General features: G+C 43.1%; 1 protein-coding gene across 4 annotated transcripts in view; it reads left to right on the top strand.

Annotated features, from left to right (window-relative positions):
- LOC110509568 (electrogenic sodium bicarbonate cotransporter 1) overlaps positions 1–19060 on the top strand; it is a 72472-nt gene that overhangs the window by 26016 nt on the left and 27396 nt on the right. For all 4 annotated transcript variants that reach the window (XM_036967514.2, XM_036967513.2, XM_090227206.1 and 1 more), the window contains exons 5-12: positions 1917–2077; positions 2272–2454; positions 6443–6519; positions 7590–7747; positions 8178–8265; positions 12491–12645; positions 12870–12998; positions 13498–13672. In XM_036967514.2, the coding sequence (XP_036823409.1) occupies positions 1917–2077; positions 2272–2454; positions 6443–6519; positions 7590–7747; positions 8178–8265; positions 12491–12645; positions 12870–12998; positions 13498–13672 (1126 nt within the window). The remainder of the gene's footprint in view (positions 1–1916; positions 2078–2271; positions 2455–6442; positions 6520–7589; positions 7748–8177; positions 8266–12490; positions 12646–12869; positions 12999–13497; positions 13673–19060) is intronic.

Here is a 19060-nt window from a genome sequence, read left to right on the forward strand (position 1 = left end):
GAGTGTCTTAGCCCTAGTTCAAACATCGCCACTCTGAACAGAAAAAAAATGCCACTCTTTGGAAGAGCGTGGGTAGAGTGCCGTCTGAAACAGTGCGCCTCGTCGGACATTTGACGATAGTTCGGCAGCCTCTGACTCTCTTTTGGTGCGGTGCAGGTGAAGCACGCCTCTGTTTCATGCAGCGAGCCAGAGCAGTTCTTCCACTGTCGGGAGAAATGGTCATGCATATTAATATATGATAATGCAAATAAAGGTTGCTTTCTACCACACCCACAACGGAAGCACAGTCATGATCTCAGATTTTCAGTTGAGGCTAAGGCTCATGGTTAGCGTCGTTTTTGGTGTTCTTTGAAACCAGAAAAGACGGTTAAAACATGACTTTTCAACACAGCGGTTGAAACAGTCATAACCGATGGGCAATACATCAGCGTACAAATTGAATGTTTACGTTGCACAGTAGGCATAATATCGCTATCTCTAACAGATCTCATGGCCTATTATAGGGATGAGGAGACTCTTCCTGATTCCTTAGTAAAAGGGAGTTATGAAATCTGAAGACACGTTACATTAACTGGAACATTAAACCAATCATATTCACAGTTTCAAACATTAACTTCAGCAATGCACGCACAGGTGTGTGAATCATCTTTATTTGTATTTTTAGTGCAATAAACTTGGTTTCTTTAAAACAAGAGGTCGGTGTTATGCCTGAATTTGACACAAAACCAACGAGGAAGTCTGCAACGGTTGTATGAAACCAATCAGTATGTCAAGCAAAGCTCTCAACCATGCCAGCCCATTCTTAATTTCTATTCAGTTCGCCTCGCCATATGTTCGGTGTCTGAATTGTGCGTTAGAAGATTTCAGTCCACCCCCAAACTCCCTGTGGGTTCCAGCTCCCTGTCCCCCCCCCCCCTTCCCTCATCCCTGCCTCCCCATTAGAGGGAAAGTAAATCCCTAAGGCTGTAAGTGTCCCAGGGGTCCCCTACCCCTCCCTCCCTCCCTCCTCTCCCCTTCCCCTCCGGGGGCCTGAATGGAGGTGAGTCAGGGGGACCGAGGTTAGATGAGGCCCGGTGGAGCATGAGTTATGACCATAGGGACACTCTATCCTCCTAGGAAACCCCATCCCCTCACCCTCTCCTGGACCAGGTGAATAGCTCTTTGTTATGGAGAAATGTGAAGAATTCTAAAGGGATGAACCTCTCCCCCTCAAGGTTCTGACTGCCACAGAGGGTGTGTGTGGTCCTTGTCTTAGTTCAGAGGCTGTTATTTTAAGATGCTTTGATGTGTACGGTTACAGTGGTTCTACCTTTAAAAGTTTTGGAGCTTACGCCGCAACCGTTTGGTAGATGGTGACAGATTGTGGTAAATTGCGCCATTCTGGCAACAATGGCTGCCACTTAAATGACGTGCCATAGAATTCTGCGGCACCCCGCAAACTGTGCTGCAGTACGCCGCAACTTTTCAAGGAAGAACCACGACTTGGCAATGGAAAGAACCACGTTCAGCATGTAAATGTATAGTTTTTGTATTGGGTCGTCCCGCATCCCCTGCTATTTTCCGTGAACAGTGATGAAAGCATGACATAGAGGTCAGTAACTTAAACATTGTTTTGTAAACTTTAAAAAAAGAACTGTCCTTGTCTCCTTTTGTCTTCGGCACGTTTTTGGCTGTGAAATGATATGAAAGGCTTTGTTGGGATTATAACTTACCTTGCAGAACCTGCACCCCCGTAATGACTTAACCAAGGTTATTCCCTTCTGTTTGTCTCTATCTATTTATTTTCTCTCTCTCACTCACTCACTCACTCACTCACTCACTCACTCACTCACTCACTCACTCACTCACTCACTCACTCACTCACTCACTCACCCCATACCCTCTCTTTCTTTGTGTCTTAATCTATTTCTCTCTAGGTGGATAAAGTTTGAGGAGAAGGTGGAAAAGGGAGGCGAGCGTTGGAGTAAGCCCCACGTGGCCACCCTGTCCCTTCACAGTCTGTTTGAGCTGAAGACCTGTATCGAGAAAGGCACCATCCTGCTGGACCTGGAGGCCTCCACTCTACCACAGGTGGTTGGTAAGACAACTACACTTCACATAAGCCCCGGCATCTCACTGCACCAGACACGCAAAATCATCAGTCAGTGTGTCTGACTGTACAGTGCTTTTACAATTGGGACATTGCAAAACAGTGTTCTTTTGAAACCTAGTGTCCTCAATATTGACATGCTCTTCATTTCCCTTTGCCCCTCTCTGCCCCCCCTCTCTCAGAGTTGATCACTGACAGCCAGATCGAGATTGGTCAGCTGAAGGCCGAGCTGAAGGATCAAGTCATGTACACGTTGCTACGAAAACATCGTCACCAGACCAAGAAGTCCAACCTGCGCTCTCTTGCCGACATCGGCAAGACAGTGTCCAGTGCAAGCAGGCTGTTTTCCAACCAAGACCAGAATGGTAATGCAGAGGCCAGTTTGTTGCAGTCTTTATTTTTTGTCCTTACCTCCTCCTACCTACCTTATTCCAATCACATCTACAATGATAAATGTTTTACCTCTGGTGGACTTTAACATCAATTCTATAGGATATGGTGTAGTGTATGTTCAACATTATGGGCCATCATTTGATTGCATTAAAGATGTTATAGCTACATACAGTTGAATTCACAAGTTTACATACACCTTAGCCAAATCCATTTAAACGCAGCTTTTCACAATTCCTGACATTAAATCCTAGTAAAAAAATTAGGATCACCACTTTATTTTAAGAATGTGAAATGTCAGAATAATAGTAGAGAGAATTATGTATTTAAGCTATTATTTCTTTCATCACATTCCCAGTTGGTCAGAAGTTTACATACACTCAATTAGTATTTGGTAGCATTGCCTTCGGATAGCCTTTCACAAGCTTCCCACAAAAAGTAGGGTTAATTTTGGCCCATTCCACTTGACAGAACTGGTGTAACTGAGTCAGGTTTGTAGGCCTCCTTGCTCGCAAACACTTTCCGTTTCTCCCACAAAATTTCCATAGGATTGAGGTCAGGGCTTTGTGATGTCCACTCCAATACCTTGACTTTGTTGTCCTTAAACCATTTTGCCACAACTTTGGAAGTATGCTTGGGGTCATATCCATTTATAAGACCCATTTGCGTCCAAGCTTTAACTTCCTGACTGATGTCTTGAGATATTGCTTCAATATATCCACATAGTTTTCCTCCCTCATGATGGCATCTATTTTGTGAAGTGCATCAGTCCCTCCTGCAGCAATGCACCCCCACAACATGATGCTACCACCCCCGTGCTACATGGTTGGGATGGTGTTCTTTGGCTTGCAAGCCTCCCCTTTTTCCTCCAAACATAATGATGGTCATAATGGCCAAACAGTTCTATTTTTGTTTCATCAGTCCAGAGGACATTTCTCCAAATAGTATGATCTTTGTCCCCATGTGCAGTTGCAAACAGTAGTCTGGCTTTTTTATGACGGTTTTGGAGCAGTGGCTTCTTCCTTGCTGAGCGGCCTTTCAAGTTTTGTCGATATAGGACTCGTTTTACTGTGGATATAGATACTTCTGTACCCGTTTCATCCAGCATCTTCACAAGGTCCTTTGCTGTTGTTCTGGGATTGATTTGCACTTTTCACACCAAAGTACATTCATTTCTAGGAGACAGAAAGCGTCTCCTTCCTGAGTGGTATGACGGCTGCGTGGTCCCATGGTGTTTATACTTGCGTACTATTGTTTGTACAGATGAACGTGGTACCTTCAGGCATATGGAAATTGCTCCCAAGGATGAACCAGACTTGTGGAGGTCTACTATTTTTTTTCTGAGGTCTTGTCTGATTTCTTTTGATTTTCCCATGATGTCAAGCAAAGAGGCACTACCCCCAATTGACTCAAATTATGTCAATTAGCCTATCAGAAGCTTCTAAAGCCGCGACATCATTTTCTGCAGTTTTCCAAGCTGTTTATAGGCACAGTCAACTTAGCATATGTTAACTTCTGACCCACTGGAATTGTGATACAGTGAATTATAAGTGAAATAATCTGTCTGTGAACAATTGTTGGAAGAATTACTAGTGTCATGCACAAAGTAGATGTCCTAACCAAGTTTTAAGGACTCCAACCTACGTGTATGTTAACTTCCGACTTCATCTGTATATCTAGGTGGCTATAGACTGAACTATTAACCATGTGAATGTGCCTGGCAAGATTATTGTAACCCTGAGTGTTGATGCTTGTTTTTTTTTCTTCTAAATACTATCTCCGAAATGGATTCAGACTTTACAGCATCTGATTTAATTATTTATCAAAACCGTAACTGCTTGGATAGCCACTCACAGTAATATGGTACTGCACTTTGAAGTGTGTGAGATTGTTCTTGTTCTCTTTAACCTCTAACTGCGCTCTTTATTCTCCTTAGCAGACTAACATTCTCTACACTGGCTTTGTAGGAAAAGTCTAAGTTCTTGTCTTTTCTCTTCTTTTCACTTCTTTCCTTTCCCTGTCTCCCTTCACTCATTTACGCTCTCTCTCTGGATGCTCTGTCTGCACTAAAGCACGCAGTCCCCATGAACACCCCCAGCCCTTCCCCCACTCCCACCCCCAGTCCCAGTCCCAATTTGTGCCTTATGCAACCCCGCTCGGCTCTGAGGAACCGATAGAGGAGGTCCAAAGGAGCTCCAGCATGCAATACATCAGTAAGTCAGGTTATAATGCATTTATTACACATTTGATACCTTATTACGTCAGGTTATAACACATATGGCACAAGACTTGCCTGTGTAAGTCAGGCTATAATACATTATAACCAGGGGTTGGAACCAAAGTTATTTTCCTATTGTTTCATTCTAAACAGAACCACTTATTTTTGTTCCACTGTTCCGACTAGCAAAATAAAGTTCTGAACTTGAAGCGCTGGGCAGCTTGTTAGGTGGATAACAAGCTTGTGTGTGCAGAGCGGTACCAGAGTTTAAAAAAAAACATATTTTTGTAGTTATTAAATCCAATGTGAAATGTAATAACTATGCCTATAGTGTCCTTAAAAAAACGTGAATTAATAACAAATCTCTATCATCTAAATCAAGTTTGTAACGTCAGTACAGTAGCCATTCTTCAGTTGTGGGGATGGGCAGGTAGCTTAAACACACACAGGCAAAGATGATCAGCTTGCTGCCAGCCACTGGAATAAGTTTCGATTTACAGTGTGAGGGCTTTGCATAGGCGCTTTTGTTGTGGGACTAGGAAAAAATGCCTGTAACGTAAAAGTAATATTATTAACTGGTTCCCATGTTTTTAAAATAACGGATCTGTTCAGAAACAGTATGGATAACTTTCGTTCCAGGTTCCGTTTCTGTTCCTTACAAAATGTCATTATTTTCCAGTTTTCAGTTCTGTTCCCTGAACCGGTTTCAACCCCTGATTATAACATTATAATGCATTATAACATACCCTTGTGTGGGATACTTTTGTAAGTCGGGTTACAAAACAATAAAACACTCTAAAACATGGACATTTTTCAGTAAGTCAGGTTATAATGCATTACAACACCCTAGTGTGGGATACCTGTGTAAGTCAGGTTATAATAGTCATATAACATTAGTCTATAACAGGTCATAACACCTACCTTGACAATAGTATATGTGCTAATTTGCGATCCAAAATCATATTGCTGATAATAGCATTGATGACTGAAAACAATACTCTCATGGGAAATCACAATCAGTCCACCATTTTTGGAGGATTTTTTTATACGACTGCATCAAACAGCATCCAAGTCAGTCTGTCATGCCCAGGGAACTAGTAAACAACCAACTAGCTAATGTAGGCCCTACTTGACTTTTGAACAACTTTGTCAGGTTAACAGAACTGCAATGCAAAGCCAGCCTTCTCACTGAGTCTGGCTATCTCTCCCACTCGCCCACCAAACCCACCATAGACTACAAACAAGACTGAGTGTCCGTGCCCTCTCTCTGCTTTGCCGTGTCAGTGAGTGACCAGTTGGCATCAGATCAGAGACGAACAGGGCACGGCAGTGGGAGATTTCAGTCAGAAGATCTGATCCACTGCAGCTGGCATCGGCCCTAAAGCTTAACTAAGCCCTGGCAGCCTTCCCGATTTTTATATTAGGCCTTCTGAAGTTTCTGTTCCTATTTTCTTCTGTTTCTCTTCATCTCCTTCTCTGAGATCAGTCTAATCTAACTGGGCCTTTTGTCTTTTCTGTGACTTGTGCTTTATCTTTCATCTCAGTGACTTTGTTGGACCCCAGGGTTGTGTTCATTAGGCACCAAACGGAAGAAAACTGCCTGAAACAGGGAGGGACTACCTGGTCCAATAAACACTCACCTCCACTTCAGAAAGCTATAAAAACCATTTGACTGTTTTGGGCCCTAATGAACACGGTGACCCCTCTCAGTCCTGGTCTTTGAACTCTGACCTCTGACCCCACAGGTAGCCCAGCCACGACCCATCGGAACCTGACCTCTAACAGCCTCAACGACTTCTCTGACCAACCAGATCGAGACCAGGTGAGGATATTATTGTGTGTGTGCGCGCATCTATTTGGGCACTCTAAATTTCAAATCCTGCTCTAACACTATGCAAGGTCAAAGATTGGGCACAGCGTGTGTGGTTGTATGTGATGGAGTGTGTTCCTAGGGGTGTGTGGCCTTGCTCGACTGATAAAGCCGATGAGCCCTGACACTCTCTCTTAAGTGTTTAGTGCCAATGTTGCTACTCCTCCTGAAGCCTGCTGAAACCAGTACACAGACACAGTAACTAACTCCGGGAATTACACTGACAACAGTAGCTCATTTGTCAAATAGCTCTGGCTTTTGATAAAAAACCAAGGCCTTGCTTAGTTGATCATCTCCTCACCCGAGGTCTCTGGATGTTTAGTTTTTTTTAACATTTCACTGGGACTAAGTAGTACGTCAGTGTCCCACTTAGGCCTTAATTTGAATTTAGCGGCATATTGACCTAAAGGGAAGGGCTGGTATTCACCTGGCCTGTTATTCTGTATACAGTTGCACAGAGGTGAATATTTTCTTCTGTTGCTACTGTGTTACATTCTCATTACATATCATTATTAGAGACTTGTTCAAGTGTATAACCAATGAACAGAAAGGACTTCATTATGTGTCCTTTTTCAGACGGCTTGTGAGTTAGTGAGTCACAGAGTGATAAAAACGCTTTAATCTGTTTCTACAGACGCGACGAGCTGCAATGTTGCCACATAAATCAGCATGCAATGCCAATGTGCCAGGGACGAGTTGTACTGTGCGGCCCCATTTAATTCATGGAACTATGTACAATTTTGGAGCATGTGAAATGTCCATTGTTACAGTACCTTTGCTGCTCTTCTCATTCTTCTCTGATAAGGACAGTCGTTTCAAGCACCGTGTCTTTTGAATGGAGGTCAATGTGGGTCAAGGCTAGGATTTCATTGCTTTCTTTCTCTTTTTCCATCTCTATCTTTGTTTCTCATGCTCTCTCCTCTTGCTCTTTGTTCAACTCTCTCTCTCTCCCCTTTCTCTTTATCTCTTGTCCCCCCCTCTCTCTTAATCTCCCTTTATCTTCCCCCCCTCACCATCTGTAGCTGAGGAATAAGTTTATGAAGAAGCTTCCTCGTGATGCCGAGGCATCTAACGTCCTGGTCGGAGAGGTGGACTTCCTGGACACGCCCTTCGTGGCGTTCGTCCGTCTGCAGCAGGCTGTCATGTTGGGAGCTCTGACAGAGGTCCCCGTCCCTACCAGGTAACCTAATGACCTCTGACACCAACTACAATCACAATCACACCAGAACTAAACAAACCCACCAAATATACCACATATCTCATAGCCTCTAGAGCAGGCCTGGGCAATTCCAGTCCTCGGGGGGCCTGATTGGTGTCATACTTTTGCCCCAGCCCCAGCTAACACACCTGACTCCAATAATCGAATAATCATGATCTTCAGTTAAAAATGTAATTTGTTTAAATCAGGGGTGTTTGCTAGGGATGGGGCAAAGGTGTGACACCAATCAGGCCCCCACGAAGACTGGAATTGCCCAGGCCTGCTGTAGAGGATGATTGGTACTGTATTTATAGAGTTCAACCACTAGTGACCACTGTTTCACCCAATTTTGGCTTTTTGTTAACTGTCTATTTCTGAATATCCTTCTACTTTTTTCTCCGTTTCCTTTCAGGTTTTTATTCGTGCTGCTGGGGCCCAAAGGAAAAGCCAATTCTTACCATGAGATCGGACGCGCTATCGCCACCCTCATGTCTGATGAGGTACGTGACCACTGTGTCCAGCCCGCTTATATTGTATATTTACCAAGGAGTTGATACTGTCCAGTCTTCCTGGAGTTCAAGGGACTTGGTCCGTGTGAATGTATATTTTGTTTGTTAATCTGAGTGTGAGTCTATTGCTGCGCTGCTATGTTTGCCCTATGTTTAGTGAATGTCTGGCCAGCTGTAGTATTAAGAGATTAACATAGGCAGAAAGAGGACTCCAGGCCATATATAGCACCCAGGTGGCATGTGGCTCAACACGGTGTAGTCTAGGAAACTAAGATGTCATGTCTTACACAAGGCTTTCTGGATCCTACAGTTGTAATTATGAAATTGGCAAGGCTTACAAGGTTGATCTGGGATTGAAGTCATGGTACGGTTAGAGTTGATTTTAGCCTTATACTTCCACATTTTATTTTTTAAAGTTTTTTATTTCACCTTTATTTAACCAGGTAGGCCAGTTGAGAACAAGTTCTCATTTACAACTGCAACCTGGCCAAGATAAAGCAAAGCATTGTGACAAAAACAGAGTTACACATGGGATAAACAAAGTACAGTCAATAACACAATTGAAAAATCTATATACACTGTGTGCAAATGGAGTAAGGAGGTAAGGCAATAAATAGGCCAATAGTAGCGAAGTAATTACAATTTAGCAAATAAACACTGGAGTGATAGATGTGCAGATGATGATGTGACAGAAGAAATACTGGTGTACAAAAGAGCAAAAAAAGTAAATAAAAACAATATGAGGATGAGGTAGGTAATTGGATGGGCTATTTACAGATGGGCTGTGTACAGCTGCAGCGATCGGTAAGCTGCTCAGATAGCTGATGCTTAAAGTTAGTGAGGGAGATTTAAGTCTCCAACTTCAGCGATTTTTACAATTCGTTCCAGTCATTGGCAGCAGAGAACTGGAAGGAAAGGTGTGTTGGCTTTAGGGATGACCAGTGAGATATACCTGCTGGAGTGCGTGCTACGGGTCGGTGTTATGGTGACCAGTGAGCTGAGATAAGGCGGAGCTTTACCTAGCAAAGACGAGTCGTGGAACGAATATGTAGCGAGGGCCAGCCGACGTGAGCATACATGTCGCAGTGGTGGGTGGTATATGGAATTGATCTTGCGAGATTACAGACGGTCAGGTCCATAATTATTGGCACCCTTGATAAAGGTGAGCAAAAAATATGGTATAAAATAAAGAATACAATACTGTGCTGTATTGTATGATTATTTTTTTGCAAATGTTTTGCTCATCTTTATCAAGGATGCCAATAATTATGGACCTGACTGTTTATAGTTAAATAAAGGTTAAATAAATAAATACAATATTTATAATTTATTATCCGTGTAGCAAATCATATACAGTGCCTTGCGAAAGTATTCGGCCCCCTTGAACTTTGCGACCTTTTGCCACATTTCAGGCTTCAAACATAAAGATATAAAACTGTATTTTTTTGTGAAGAATCAACAACAAGTGGGACACAATCATGAAGTGGAACGACATTTATTGGATATTTCAAACTTTTTTAACAAATCAAAAACTGAAAAATTGGGCGTGCAAAATTATTCAGCCCCCTTAAGTTAATACTTTGTAGCGCCACCTTTTGCTGCGATTACAGCTGTAAGTCGCTTGGGGTATGTCTCTATCAGTTTTGCACATCGAGAGACTGACATTTTTTCCCATTCCTCCTTGCAAAACAGCTCGAGCTCAGTGAGGTTGGATGGAGAGCATTTGTGAACAGCAGTTTTCAGTTCTTTCCACAGATTCTCGATTGGATTCAGGTCTGGACTTTGACTTGGCCATTCTAACACCTGGATATGTTTATTTTTGAACCATTCCATTGTAGATTTTGCTTTATGTTTTGGATCATTGTCTTGTTGGAAGACAAATCTCCGTCCAAGTCTCAGGTCTTTTGCAGACTCCATCAGGTTTTCTTTCAGAATGGTCCTGTATTTGGCTCCATCCATTTTCCCATCAATTTTAACCATCTTCCCTGTCCCTGCTGAAGAAAAGCAGGCCCAAACCATGATGCTGCCACCACCATGTTTGACAGTGGGGATGGTGTGTTCAGTGTGACGAGCTGTGTTGCTTTTACGCCAAACGTAACGTTTTGCATTGTTGCCAAAAAGTTCAATTTTGGTTTCATCTGACCAGAGCACCTTCTTCCACATGGTTGGTGTGTCTCCCAGGTGGCTTGTGGCAAACTTTAAATGACACTTTTTATGGATATCTTTAAGAAATGGCTTTCTTCTTGCCACTCTTCCATAAAGGCCAGATTTGTGCAATATACAACTGATTGTTGTCCTATGGACAGAGTCTCCCACCTCAGCTGTAGATCTCTGCAGTTCATCCAGAGTGATCATGGGCCTCTTGGCTGCATCTCTCATCAGTCTTCTCCTTGAATGAGCTGAAAGTTTAGAGGGACGGCCAGGTCTTGGTAGATTTGCAGTGGTCTGATACTCCTTCCATTTCAATATTATCGCTTGCACAGTGCTCCTTGGGATGTTTAAAGCTTGGGAAATCTTTTTGTATCCAAATCCGGCTTTAAACTTCTTCACAACAGTATCTCGGACCTGCCTGGTGTGTTCCTTGTTCTTCATGATGCTCTCTGCGCTTTTAACGGACCTCTGAGACTATCACAGTGCAGGTGCATTTATACGGAGACTTGATTACACACAGGTGGATTGTATTTATCATCATTAGTCATTTAGGTCAACATTGGATCATTCAGAGATCCTCACTGAACTTCTGGAGAGAGTTTGCTGCACTGAAAGTAAAGGGGCTGAATCATTTTGCACGCTCAATTTTTCAGTTTTTGATTTGTTAAAAAAGTTTGAAATATCCAATAAATATCGTTCCACTTCATGATTGTGTCCCACTTGTTGTTGATTCTTCACAAAAAAATACAGTTTTATATCTTTATGTTTGAAGCCTGAAATGTGGCAAAAGGTTGCAAAGTTCAAGGGGGCCGAATACTTTCGCAAGGCACTGTATGTAAGCTTGTGAGATCAGTGTGGTAGTGCAAGGCTAGGTTGACCCTCATGCCTATTGACAAGACATTATGACAAGACAATCGTAAAAAGGAGCAGCCGCGTACTGTACGACAGCTGTATCGTTTAGTGTTATTGCAGGGAAATGCCATATTCTCTGACTATTGTCTCCCAGCCTCATAGTAGGATATAAGGTGTTATAAAGACCAGCACTGCTCCTGCTTTAGAGTTTCTGTGATTGTAATCTCTCATGATTGTCACCATATTCTTATCCTGTGTTGGTGGATATCAGAGTTCTTATTTTACACTCCTCCTAACCTCTCCTGCACTGCCCACACTGACCCACGAAATGTTTACAAACACTCCTCTCCCTCCGATTACCCATATTGCACCTGACTCTCATATTCCCCACACCCCCTTTTTTCCCAAGATTTCCTCAAGTTACAGTTTAACTAAAACCTCACTCCCATAGAGATCTTTATCTGACTGTGGCTCTGATGCTGCTTTTTGACTGTAACACCAGTGTTTCACTTAGTGTATACTGTACCAGGCAAGTTATACTAGGGGAGTTGTGTTTACCTAGCTAGGGCTGACAGTGAGGACTTGTGAAGAGCAGAATCGACAACCCCCGCACAATCAAAACAGTTGCTTTCTGAGAAGCTGTTAAAGCTGAAAGTACCAGTGGCCTGGCTTTGGCCCCAAGTGAGAGCTGGTCCGCCGGAGCCGTGGCCCAGTGAGACACGGGTGCCGGCCCATGTAGATGGAAACGATAAGGGCTGAGCCTTTTGGGTTAAACACCTGGTTAAATCCTGTATGTAGGGATCTGCCCTGGCCTGGCCTGAGGGGCTCAATACTCTGTGCCTGAGATTTACAGAGATACTCTCAGTGCAATAAGAGGTCCTGGTGGTCCTCTGTAGCTCAGTTGGTAGAGCATGGTGCTTGCAACGGCAGAATAGTAAGTTCGCAACCCTGTACGTAAAATGTATGCATGCATGACTGTAAGTTGCTTTGGATAAAAGTGTCTGCTAATTGGCATATATGTATACTATTATTAAGAGATTATGGCTTAAATAGATTGGATACGGTAAGTCTTTACATAGAAATAGATGATAATGATTAGGATCCAATTACTCAGGTCACAATATGAGGAAGAGGCAAGTGTGAAACAAGAAATGTTTGGTTGTGTGCCGCTGTTGATGTTAATATGATTCCTCATCGGTTGTGTTGTGGTCAGGTGTTCCATGACATTGCCTACAAGGCCAAGGACAGACAGGACCTGCTGGCGGGCATCGAGGAGTTCCTGGATGAGGTCATTGTCCTACCCCCAGGGGAGTGGGACCCCGACATCAGGATAGAACCCCCCAAATCCCTGCCCTCGTCTGACAAGAGGTACAGCCCTGTCCCACACACCTCTGGTCCTAGAAGGGTTAAACAATTCTGTAAATGTTCCTAGTTCCAGGAAATTACTTAAATTGCGCATGTTTCTTTTTAAAAGTGACCCGGACTATTCCCTCTCTTTCCTCCAAACTTGGTACTCATGGTGGACCACAAACAATCAGATGTGTGTCGGAGAGTGATGTCTGTGGGTTAACCTACTGTGTCTGTCTGTATAGGAAGAACCAGTATAATGCTGGGGGTGGAGGGGATGGGCCCCAGATGAATGGGGACACACCGGGACATGACGGGGGTCAGGGAGGAGGGGGACATGGACATGTCGGAGAAGAGCTCATGAACACTGGGAAGTAAGGATGACACTGCTCATTACTACTAGCCTAAACCATATGATATGGTGTAGTCTTGAATAACAGAGCAGTCTTTAACTGTCAATACAGAGCTGTCTTCAACTGCCAATACCAATACCAGTACATTGATATAATGTCACTCAGCAAGGGCCTCAACTCTCACTGAAATCAGAATGCAAAACTATTTACTTTTACACTGTAACTCCACGCATGTTTACTACGGAATTCCAGGAAATTACACCTCATGTGTGTGGCCAAAGCAAGACACTATTTACCATTGCCTTTTAGTTACGCTTTGTGCCAGACACTGATTTGTGATGAGACAGCATCTTTAGTTATCTCGTAAACCAGACCGATTCAGTAGCTACGCTGACCAAAACAGAATGGGGATCGTAGCGATCCGTCTCCTTTTACGAGGCTACGTCTTTAAATCATTTGCCAATAACAAAGAGTTTGTGGCATAAATGGAACATTTTACTGTCACATTTTCATTGTTAAGGTTTTGCGGCGGCCTCATTCTGGACATCAAGCGGAAGCTGCCTTTTTTCGCCAGTGATTTCTACGACGCCATTCACATCCAGTCGCTGTCCGCCATCTTATTCATCTACCTGGGCACCGTAACCAATGCAATCACCTTCGGAGGGTTGCTAGGAGACGCTACGGAAAACATGCAGGTGAGCCCCACCTGTTTATGTCTTTGTGAAACAGAATCAGTTGAAATATTTATTATATATATTTTTTGCATAGGCATAACTGGATTTAAGCATTGGCAAATACTATATTAATAATTTGTAATGAGGGACAGGATATTGACCTGTGACCTCAACAGGGCCCTAGTTGTAGCATATAACTGGGACTCCTTGAGCATTTGCCATGACTGTACTATGACAACTTCTAAATCTAAATTGCTTTACATCTCCTTATAGCTCATCTTGTAATATAGGCTATAATATAATTAACCTGACCTGGGACACAGCGCCCCACCCTACTTGTGCAGTTGCCACTAACTGTGTGTTAAGGGCATATGCCAAGACAGGTGTGTGTATATTGCTGGCTAGGATGATCTGGTTTACTGTAGATATGCAGACGGCTTGTTGACTGTTAGAGTATGAAGTGGGAGAGTTGGGGAGAGTACAACTACACCCCCCCCCCCCCCCCACCACTACCACCACACACAGCAAGCTGCATCAGTCGTAGCTGAGTAAACGTAACTCCGTATACTGAACATCTCAATGGAGTTGAGTTGCAACATCTCAATGGAGTTCAGCTGCGATGAGTTTTGGCGGAGTGCATCGCCGACTATATCAAGTCGGTATCTGTCGAAACTTGTTCAAATGTAAAAAAAAATGTATGTGTACCTTGTACCTATGTTTGGACTGTAATAGCTATGTTGTTTGCTTTGGGTGCTGTAGTTTTGGATAAAAATAGCATTTTATACAACCTCTGCCAAGGAAGCTGTTTGTAAGCAGCCCCTTTATTGCACGGCAGATTTTTTTATAGAATACAATTTTTTTTAAATAAACTACGGATCCCAACTTCTATCGTATCGTATACTCCATTGGGAAACAGTGGATTACACGGCCCAATATAATTAAGTTATTAACAAAAACAATGGATTGCAGAACCCCAAAAAATAACATAGTTATATAGTACAAACATATGTATGCATTCAAGAATGCACATTTTTGCAAGTATCCACTGATGCTGACTTGATGTAGTCTAAGTGACAACTCAACTGTATTGAGATGTATATGGGGTTGAGTTTACTCAGCTACGTCAGTCGAGGCAGGCATGTGTGAGCCGAGGAGAGCTGGTCTCAGGGGATTTGGCTCCACTAGAAATAACTAAAGATCCAGATTACTCAGCTAGCCTCGTCACTGCCCCATCTCCTCCGTCCTCCCCCAACCTCACTCCACTGTGTGGGAGGAGGGGAAGGGAATCCCTCTCCTGACCTCTGACCTTTCCAAGAAGCCATAGCTATCCAAGCATTGGTGCACAGCGTTCCAGGCAGCGTAGCTCTGATCCTGCATCCCATCTGTCCGTTGGCTCCTACCCAGGCCTGGTGAGGGTGTGTAAAATACAGCTAGTATAAACACACAATGGCACAATGTGAACTTGAACAGGGCTGTCTGTCCTGATTGACCTGTATAACAGCTCTTTGTATGTCTGGAGCTGTGTGATGGGGGAAATAAAGCAAACGCTGAATCGGCAGATTGATATCATGATGTCGAAAGCTTAAAATCAAAAGAAATTACATTTGTCACATGCTTCATAAACAACAGGTGAAGACTAAAACGCTTACCAAAAATGTAGAGAGAAAAAAAGATGATTAATATGAAAAATAATAACACAAGGAATAAATACACAATGAGTAACGATAACTTGGCTATACATTGCCTTTGGAAAGTTTTCAGGCCCCTTGACTCTTTCCACATTTAGTTACTTTACAGCCTTATTCTAAAATGGATTAAAAATATATATATATTTTGCAATCTACACACAATACCCCATAATGACAAAGCGAAAACAGGTTTTTAGATTTTTTTGCTAATTTATTAAACCTAAAAAACAAATACCTTATTTACATAAGTATTCAGACCCTTTGCTATGAGACTTGAAATTGAGCTCATGTGCATCCTGTTTCCATTCATCATCAATGGTGACTTTAAAACTGAGCAATCGGGGGAGAAGGGCCTTGGTCCGAGATATGACCAAGAAATCGATGGTCACTCTGACAGAGCTCTAGAGTTCTTCTGTGGAGATGGGAGAACCTTCTAGAAGGACAACCATTTCTGCAGCATTCCACCAATCAGGCCTTAATGATAGTGGCCAGACAGAAGCCTCTCCTGAGTTAAAAACTATTTGATACATTATAGCCTTATTGTAAAATGTGGAAAAAGTCAAGTCGTCTGAATACTTTCCTAATGCACTGAATACACAGGGTACCAGTACAGAGTCGATGTGCAGGGGTACACGGTCATTGCGGTAGATATAGGGATAAAGTGACTAGGCAACAGGATAGATAATAAATGGTAGTAGCAGCATTGTTTTATTTTTATTTCACCTTTTATTTAACCAGGTAGACTAGTTGAGAACAAGTTCTCATTTACAACTGCGACCTGGCCAAGATAAAGCAAAGCAGTTCGACACATACAACAACACAGAGTTACACATGGAATAAACAACATACAGTCAATAATACAATAGAAAAAGTCTATATACTGTGTGCAAATGAGGTAGGATAAGAGAGGTAAGGCAATAAATAGGCCCTAGTGGTGAAATAATTATAATATAGCAATTAAATACTGGAGTGATAGATGTGCAGAAGATGAATGTGCAAGTAGAGATACTGGGCTGCAAAGGAGCAAAATAAATAAAGTAAATAACAATATGGGGATGAGGTAGTTGGATGGGCTATTTACGGATGGGCTATGTACAGGTGCAGTGATCTGTGAGCTGCTCTGACAGCTGGTGCTTAAAGTTAGTGAGTGAGATATGAGTCCCCAGCTTCAGTGATTTTTGCAGTTCGTTCCAGTCATTGGCAGCAGAGAACTGGAAGGAACGGCGGCCAAAGGAGGAATTGGCTTTGGGGGTGTCCAGTGAAATATACCTGCTGAAGAGCGTTCTAGGGGTGGGTGCTGCTATGGTGACCAGTGAGCTGAGATAAGGCGAGGCTTTACCTAGCAAAGACTTATAGATGACCCGGAGCCAGTGGGTTTGGCGCCGAATATGATGCGAGGGCCAGCCAACGAGAGCATACAGAGGTGAGTAGTATATGGGGCTTTGGTGACAAAACGGATGGCACTGTGATAGACTGCATCCAATTAGTTGGGTAGAGTGTTGGAGGCTATTTTATAAATGACATCGCCGAAGTCGAGGATCAGTAGGATGGTCAGTTTTACGAGGGTATGTTTGGTAGCATGAGTGAAGGACGCTTTGTTGCGAAATAGGAAGACGATCCTAGATTTAATTTTGCATTGCAGATGCTTAATGTGAGTCTGGAAGTAGAATTTATAGTCTAACCAGACACCTAGGTAGTTGCCCACATATTCTAAGTCAGAACCGTCCAGAGTAGTGATGCTGGACGGGCGGGCAGGTGTGAGCAGCGATCGTTTGAAAAGCATGCATTTAGTTTTACTAGCATTTAAGAGCAGTTGGAGGCCATGGAAGGAGAGTTGTATGGCATTGAGGTTAGTTAACACAGTGTCCAAAGAAGGGCCAGAAGTATACAGAATGGTGCCGTCTGCATAGAGGTGGATCAGAGAATCACCAGCAGCAAGAGCGAAATCATTGATGTATACAGAGAAGAGAGTCGGCCTGAGAATTGAACCCTGTGGCACCCTCATATAGAGACTGCCAGAGGTCCGGACAACAGGCCTTCTGATTTGACACACTGAACTCTATCTGAGAAGTAGTTGGTGAACCAGGCGAGGCAGTCAGTTTGAGAAACCAAGGCTGTTGAGTCTGTCAATCACCACATTCTTATAGGCAGAGTCGAAAGCCTTGGCCAGGTCGATGCATACAGCTGCACAGTATTGTCTCTTATCGATGGCGGCCATCTTGGCTCTCATTGTATATGATGAGTCAAAAGAGTTAGTGCAAAAAGGGTCAATGCAGATAATCCAGGTAACTGTTGGTTAACTATTTAACTAACTATTTAGCAGTCTTATGGTTTGGAGATAGATGTTCAGGGTCCTGTTGGTTCCAAACTTGGTGCATTGGTACCGCTTTCCGTGTGGTAGCAGAGAGTGGTAACAGTCTATGATATGGATGGCTGGAGTATTTGACAATTTGTAGGGCCTTCCTCTGACACTGCCTGGTATAGAGGTCCTAGATTGCAGGGAACTCGGCACTAGTGATGTACTGGGCTGTACACACTACCCTCTGTAGTGTCTTGCGGTCGCATGCCAAGCAGTTGCCATGCCAAGAGTTGATGCAGCTAGTCAAGATGCTCTCATTGGTGTAGCTGTTTAACTTTTTGAGGGTCTGAGGGCCATGCCAAATCTTTTCAGCATCCTGAGGGGAAGAGGCATTGTTGTGCCTTCTTCACAACAGTGTGGGTGTGTGTGGACAATGATGAATCCTTAGTGATGTGGTCACGGAGGAACTTGAAACTCTCAACCCGTTCCACTACAGCCCCTTTGATAAAGAGTGAGACGTGCTCAGCTCTCCTTTTCCTGTAGTCCACAATCAGCTCAATTGTCATCGCTTTCGGCGATTATAAGCTGTTTCATTGTCGTTGGTGATCAGGCCAACCACCGTCGTGCCGTCAGCAAACTTAATGATGGTGTTGAAGTCATGCGGCCATGCAGTCATAGGTGAACAGAGAGTACAGGAGGGAACTAAGTATGCACCCCTGAGGGGCCCCCGTCCTGGGGGTTAGCGTGGCGGATGTGTTATTGCCTACCCTCAACATCTGTGGGCAGCCCGTCAGGAAGTCCAGGATTCAGATGTAGAGGGAGGTGTTCAGTCTCAGGGTCCTGAGCTTAGTGATGAGCTTGGAGGGGACTACAGTGCCTTCAGAAACTATTCACACCCCTGATCTTCTTCCACATTTTGTTGTGTTACAGCTGAATTAAACATTTATTAAATTGAGATTTTTTTGGTCACTGGCCTACACACAGTACCCCATAATGTTAAAGTGGAATTTATGTTTTAAGCAATGTTTACAAATTAATTAAAAAGGAAAAGCTGAAATGTTTTGTGTCAAAAAGTATTTGTTATTGCAAACCTAAATGAGTTCAGGAGTAAAAATGTGCTTAACAAGTCACATAATATGGATGGATAGATCATCAAAAGTGTGGTTATTCTGCAAAACTAACCTAATTGGCAGAGTGAACATTTGGAAGCCAGTAAAGAATAACAATATTCCAAACATGCATCTTGTTTGCAACACGTCACTAAAGTAATACTGCAAAAAAATGTGGCAAAGCAATTCACTTTTTCTCCTAAATACAATACAATACAATACAATACATTACTGAGTCCCACTCGTCATATTTTCAAGCGTAGTGGTGGCTGCATCATGTTATGGGTATACTTGTAATCGTTAAGGACTGGGG

This window comes from Oncorhynchus mykiss, chromosome 29 (genome assembly GCF_057628025.1).
Source record: "Oncorhynchus mykiss isolate SJ-2025 chromosome 29, ASM5762802v1, whole genome shotgun sequence".
Lineage (NCBI taxonomy): Eukaryota > Metazoa > Chordata > Actinopteri > Salmoniformes > Salmonidae > Oncorhynchus > Oncorhynchus mykiss.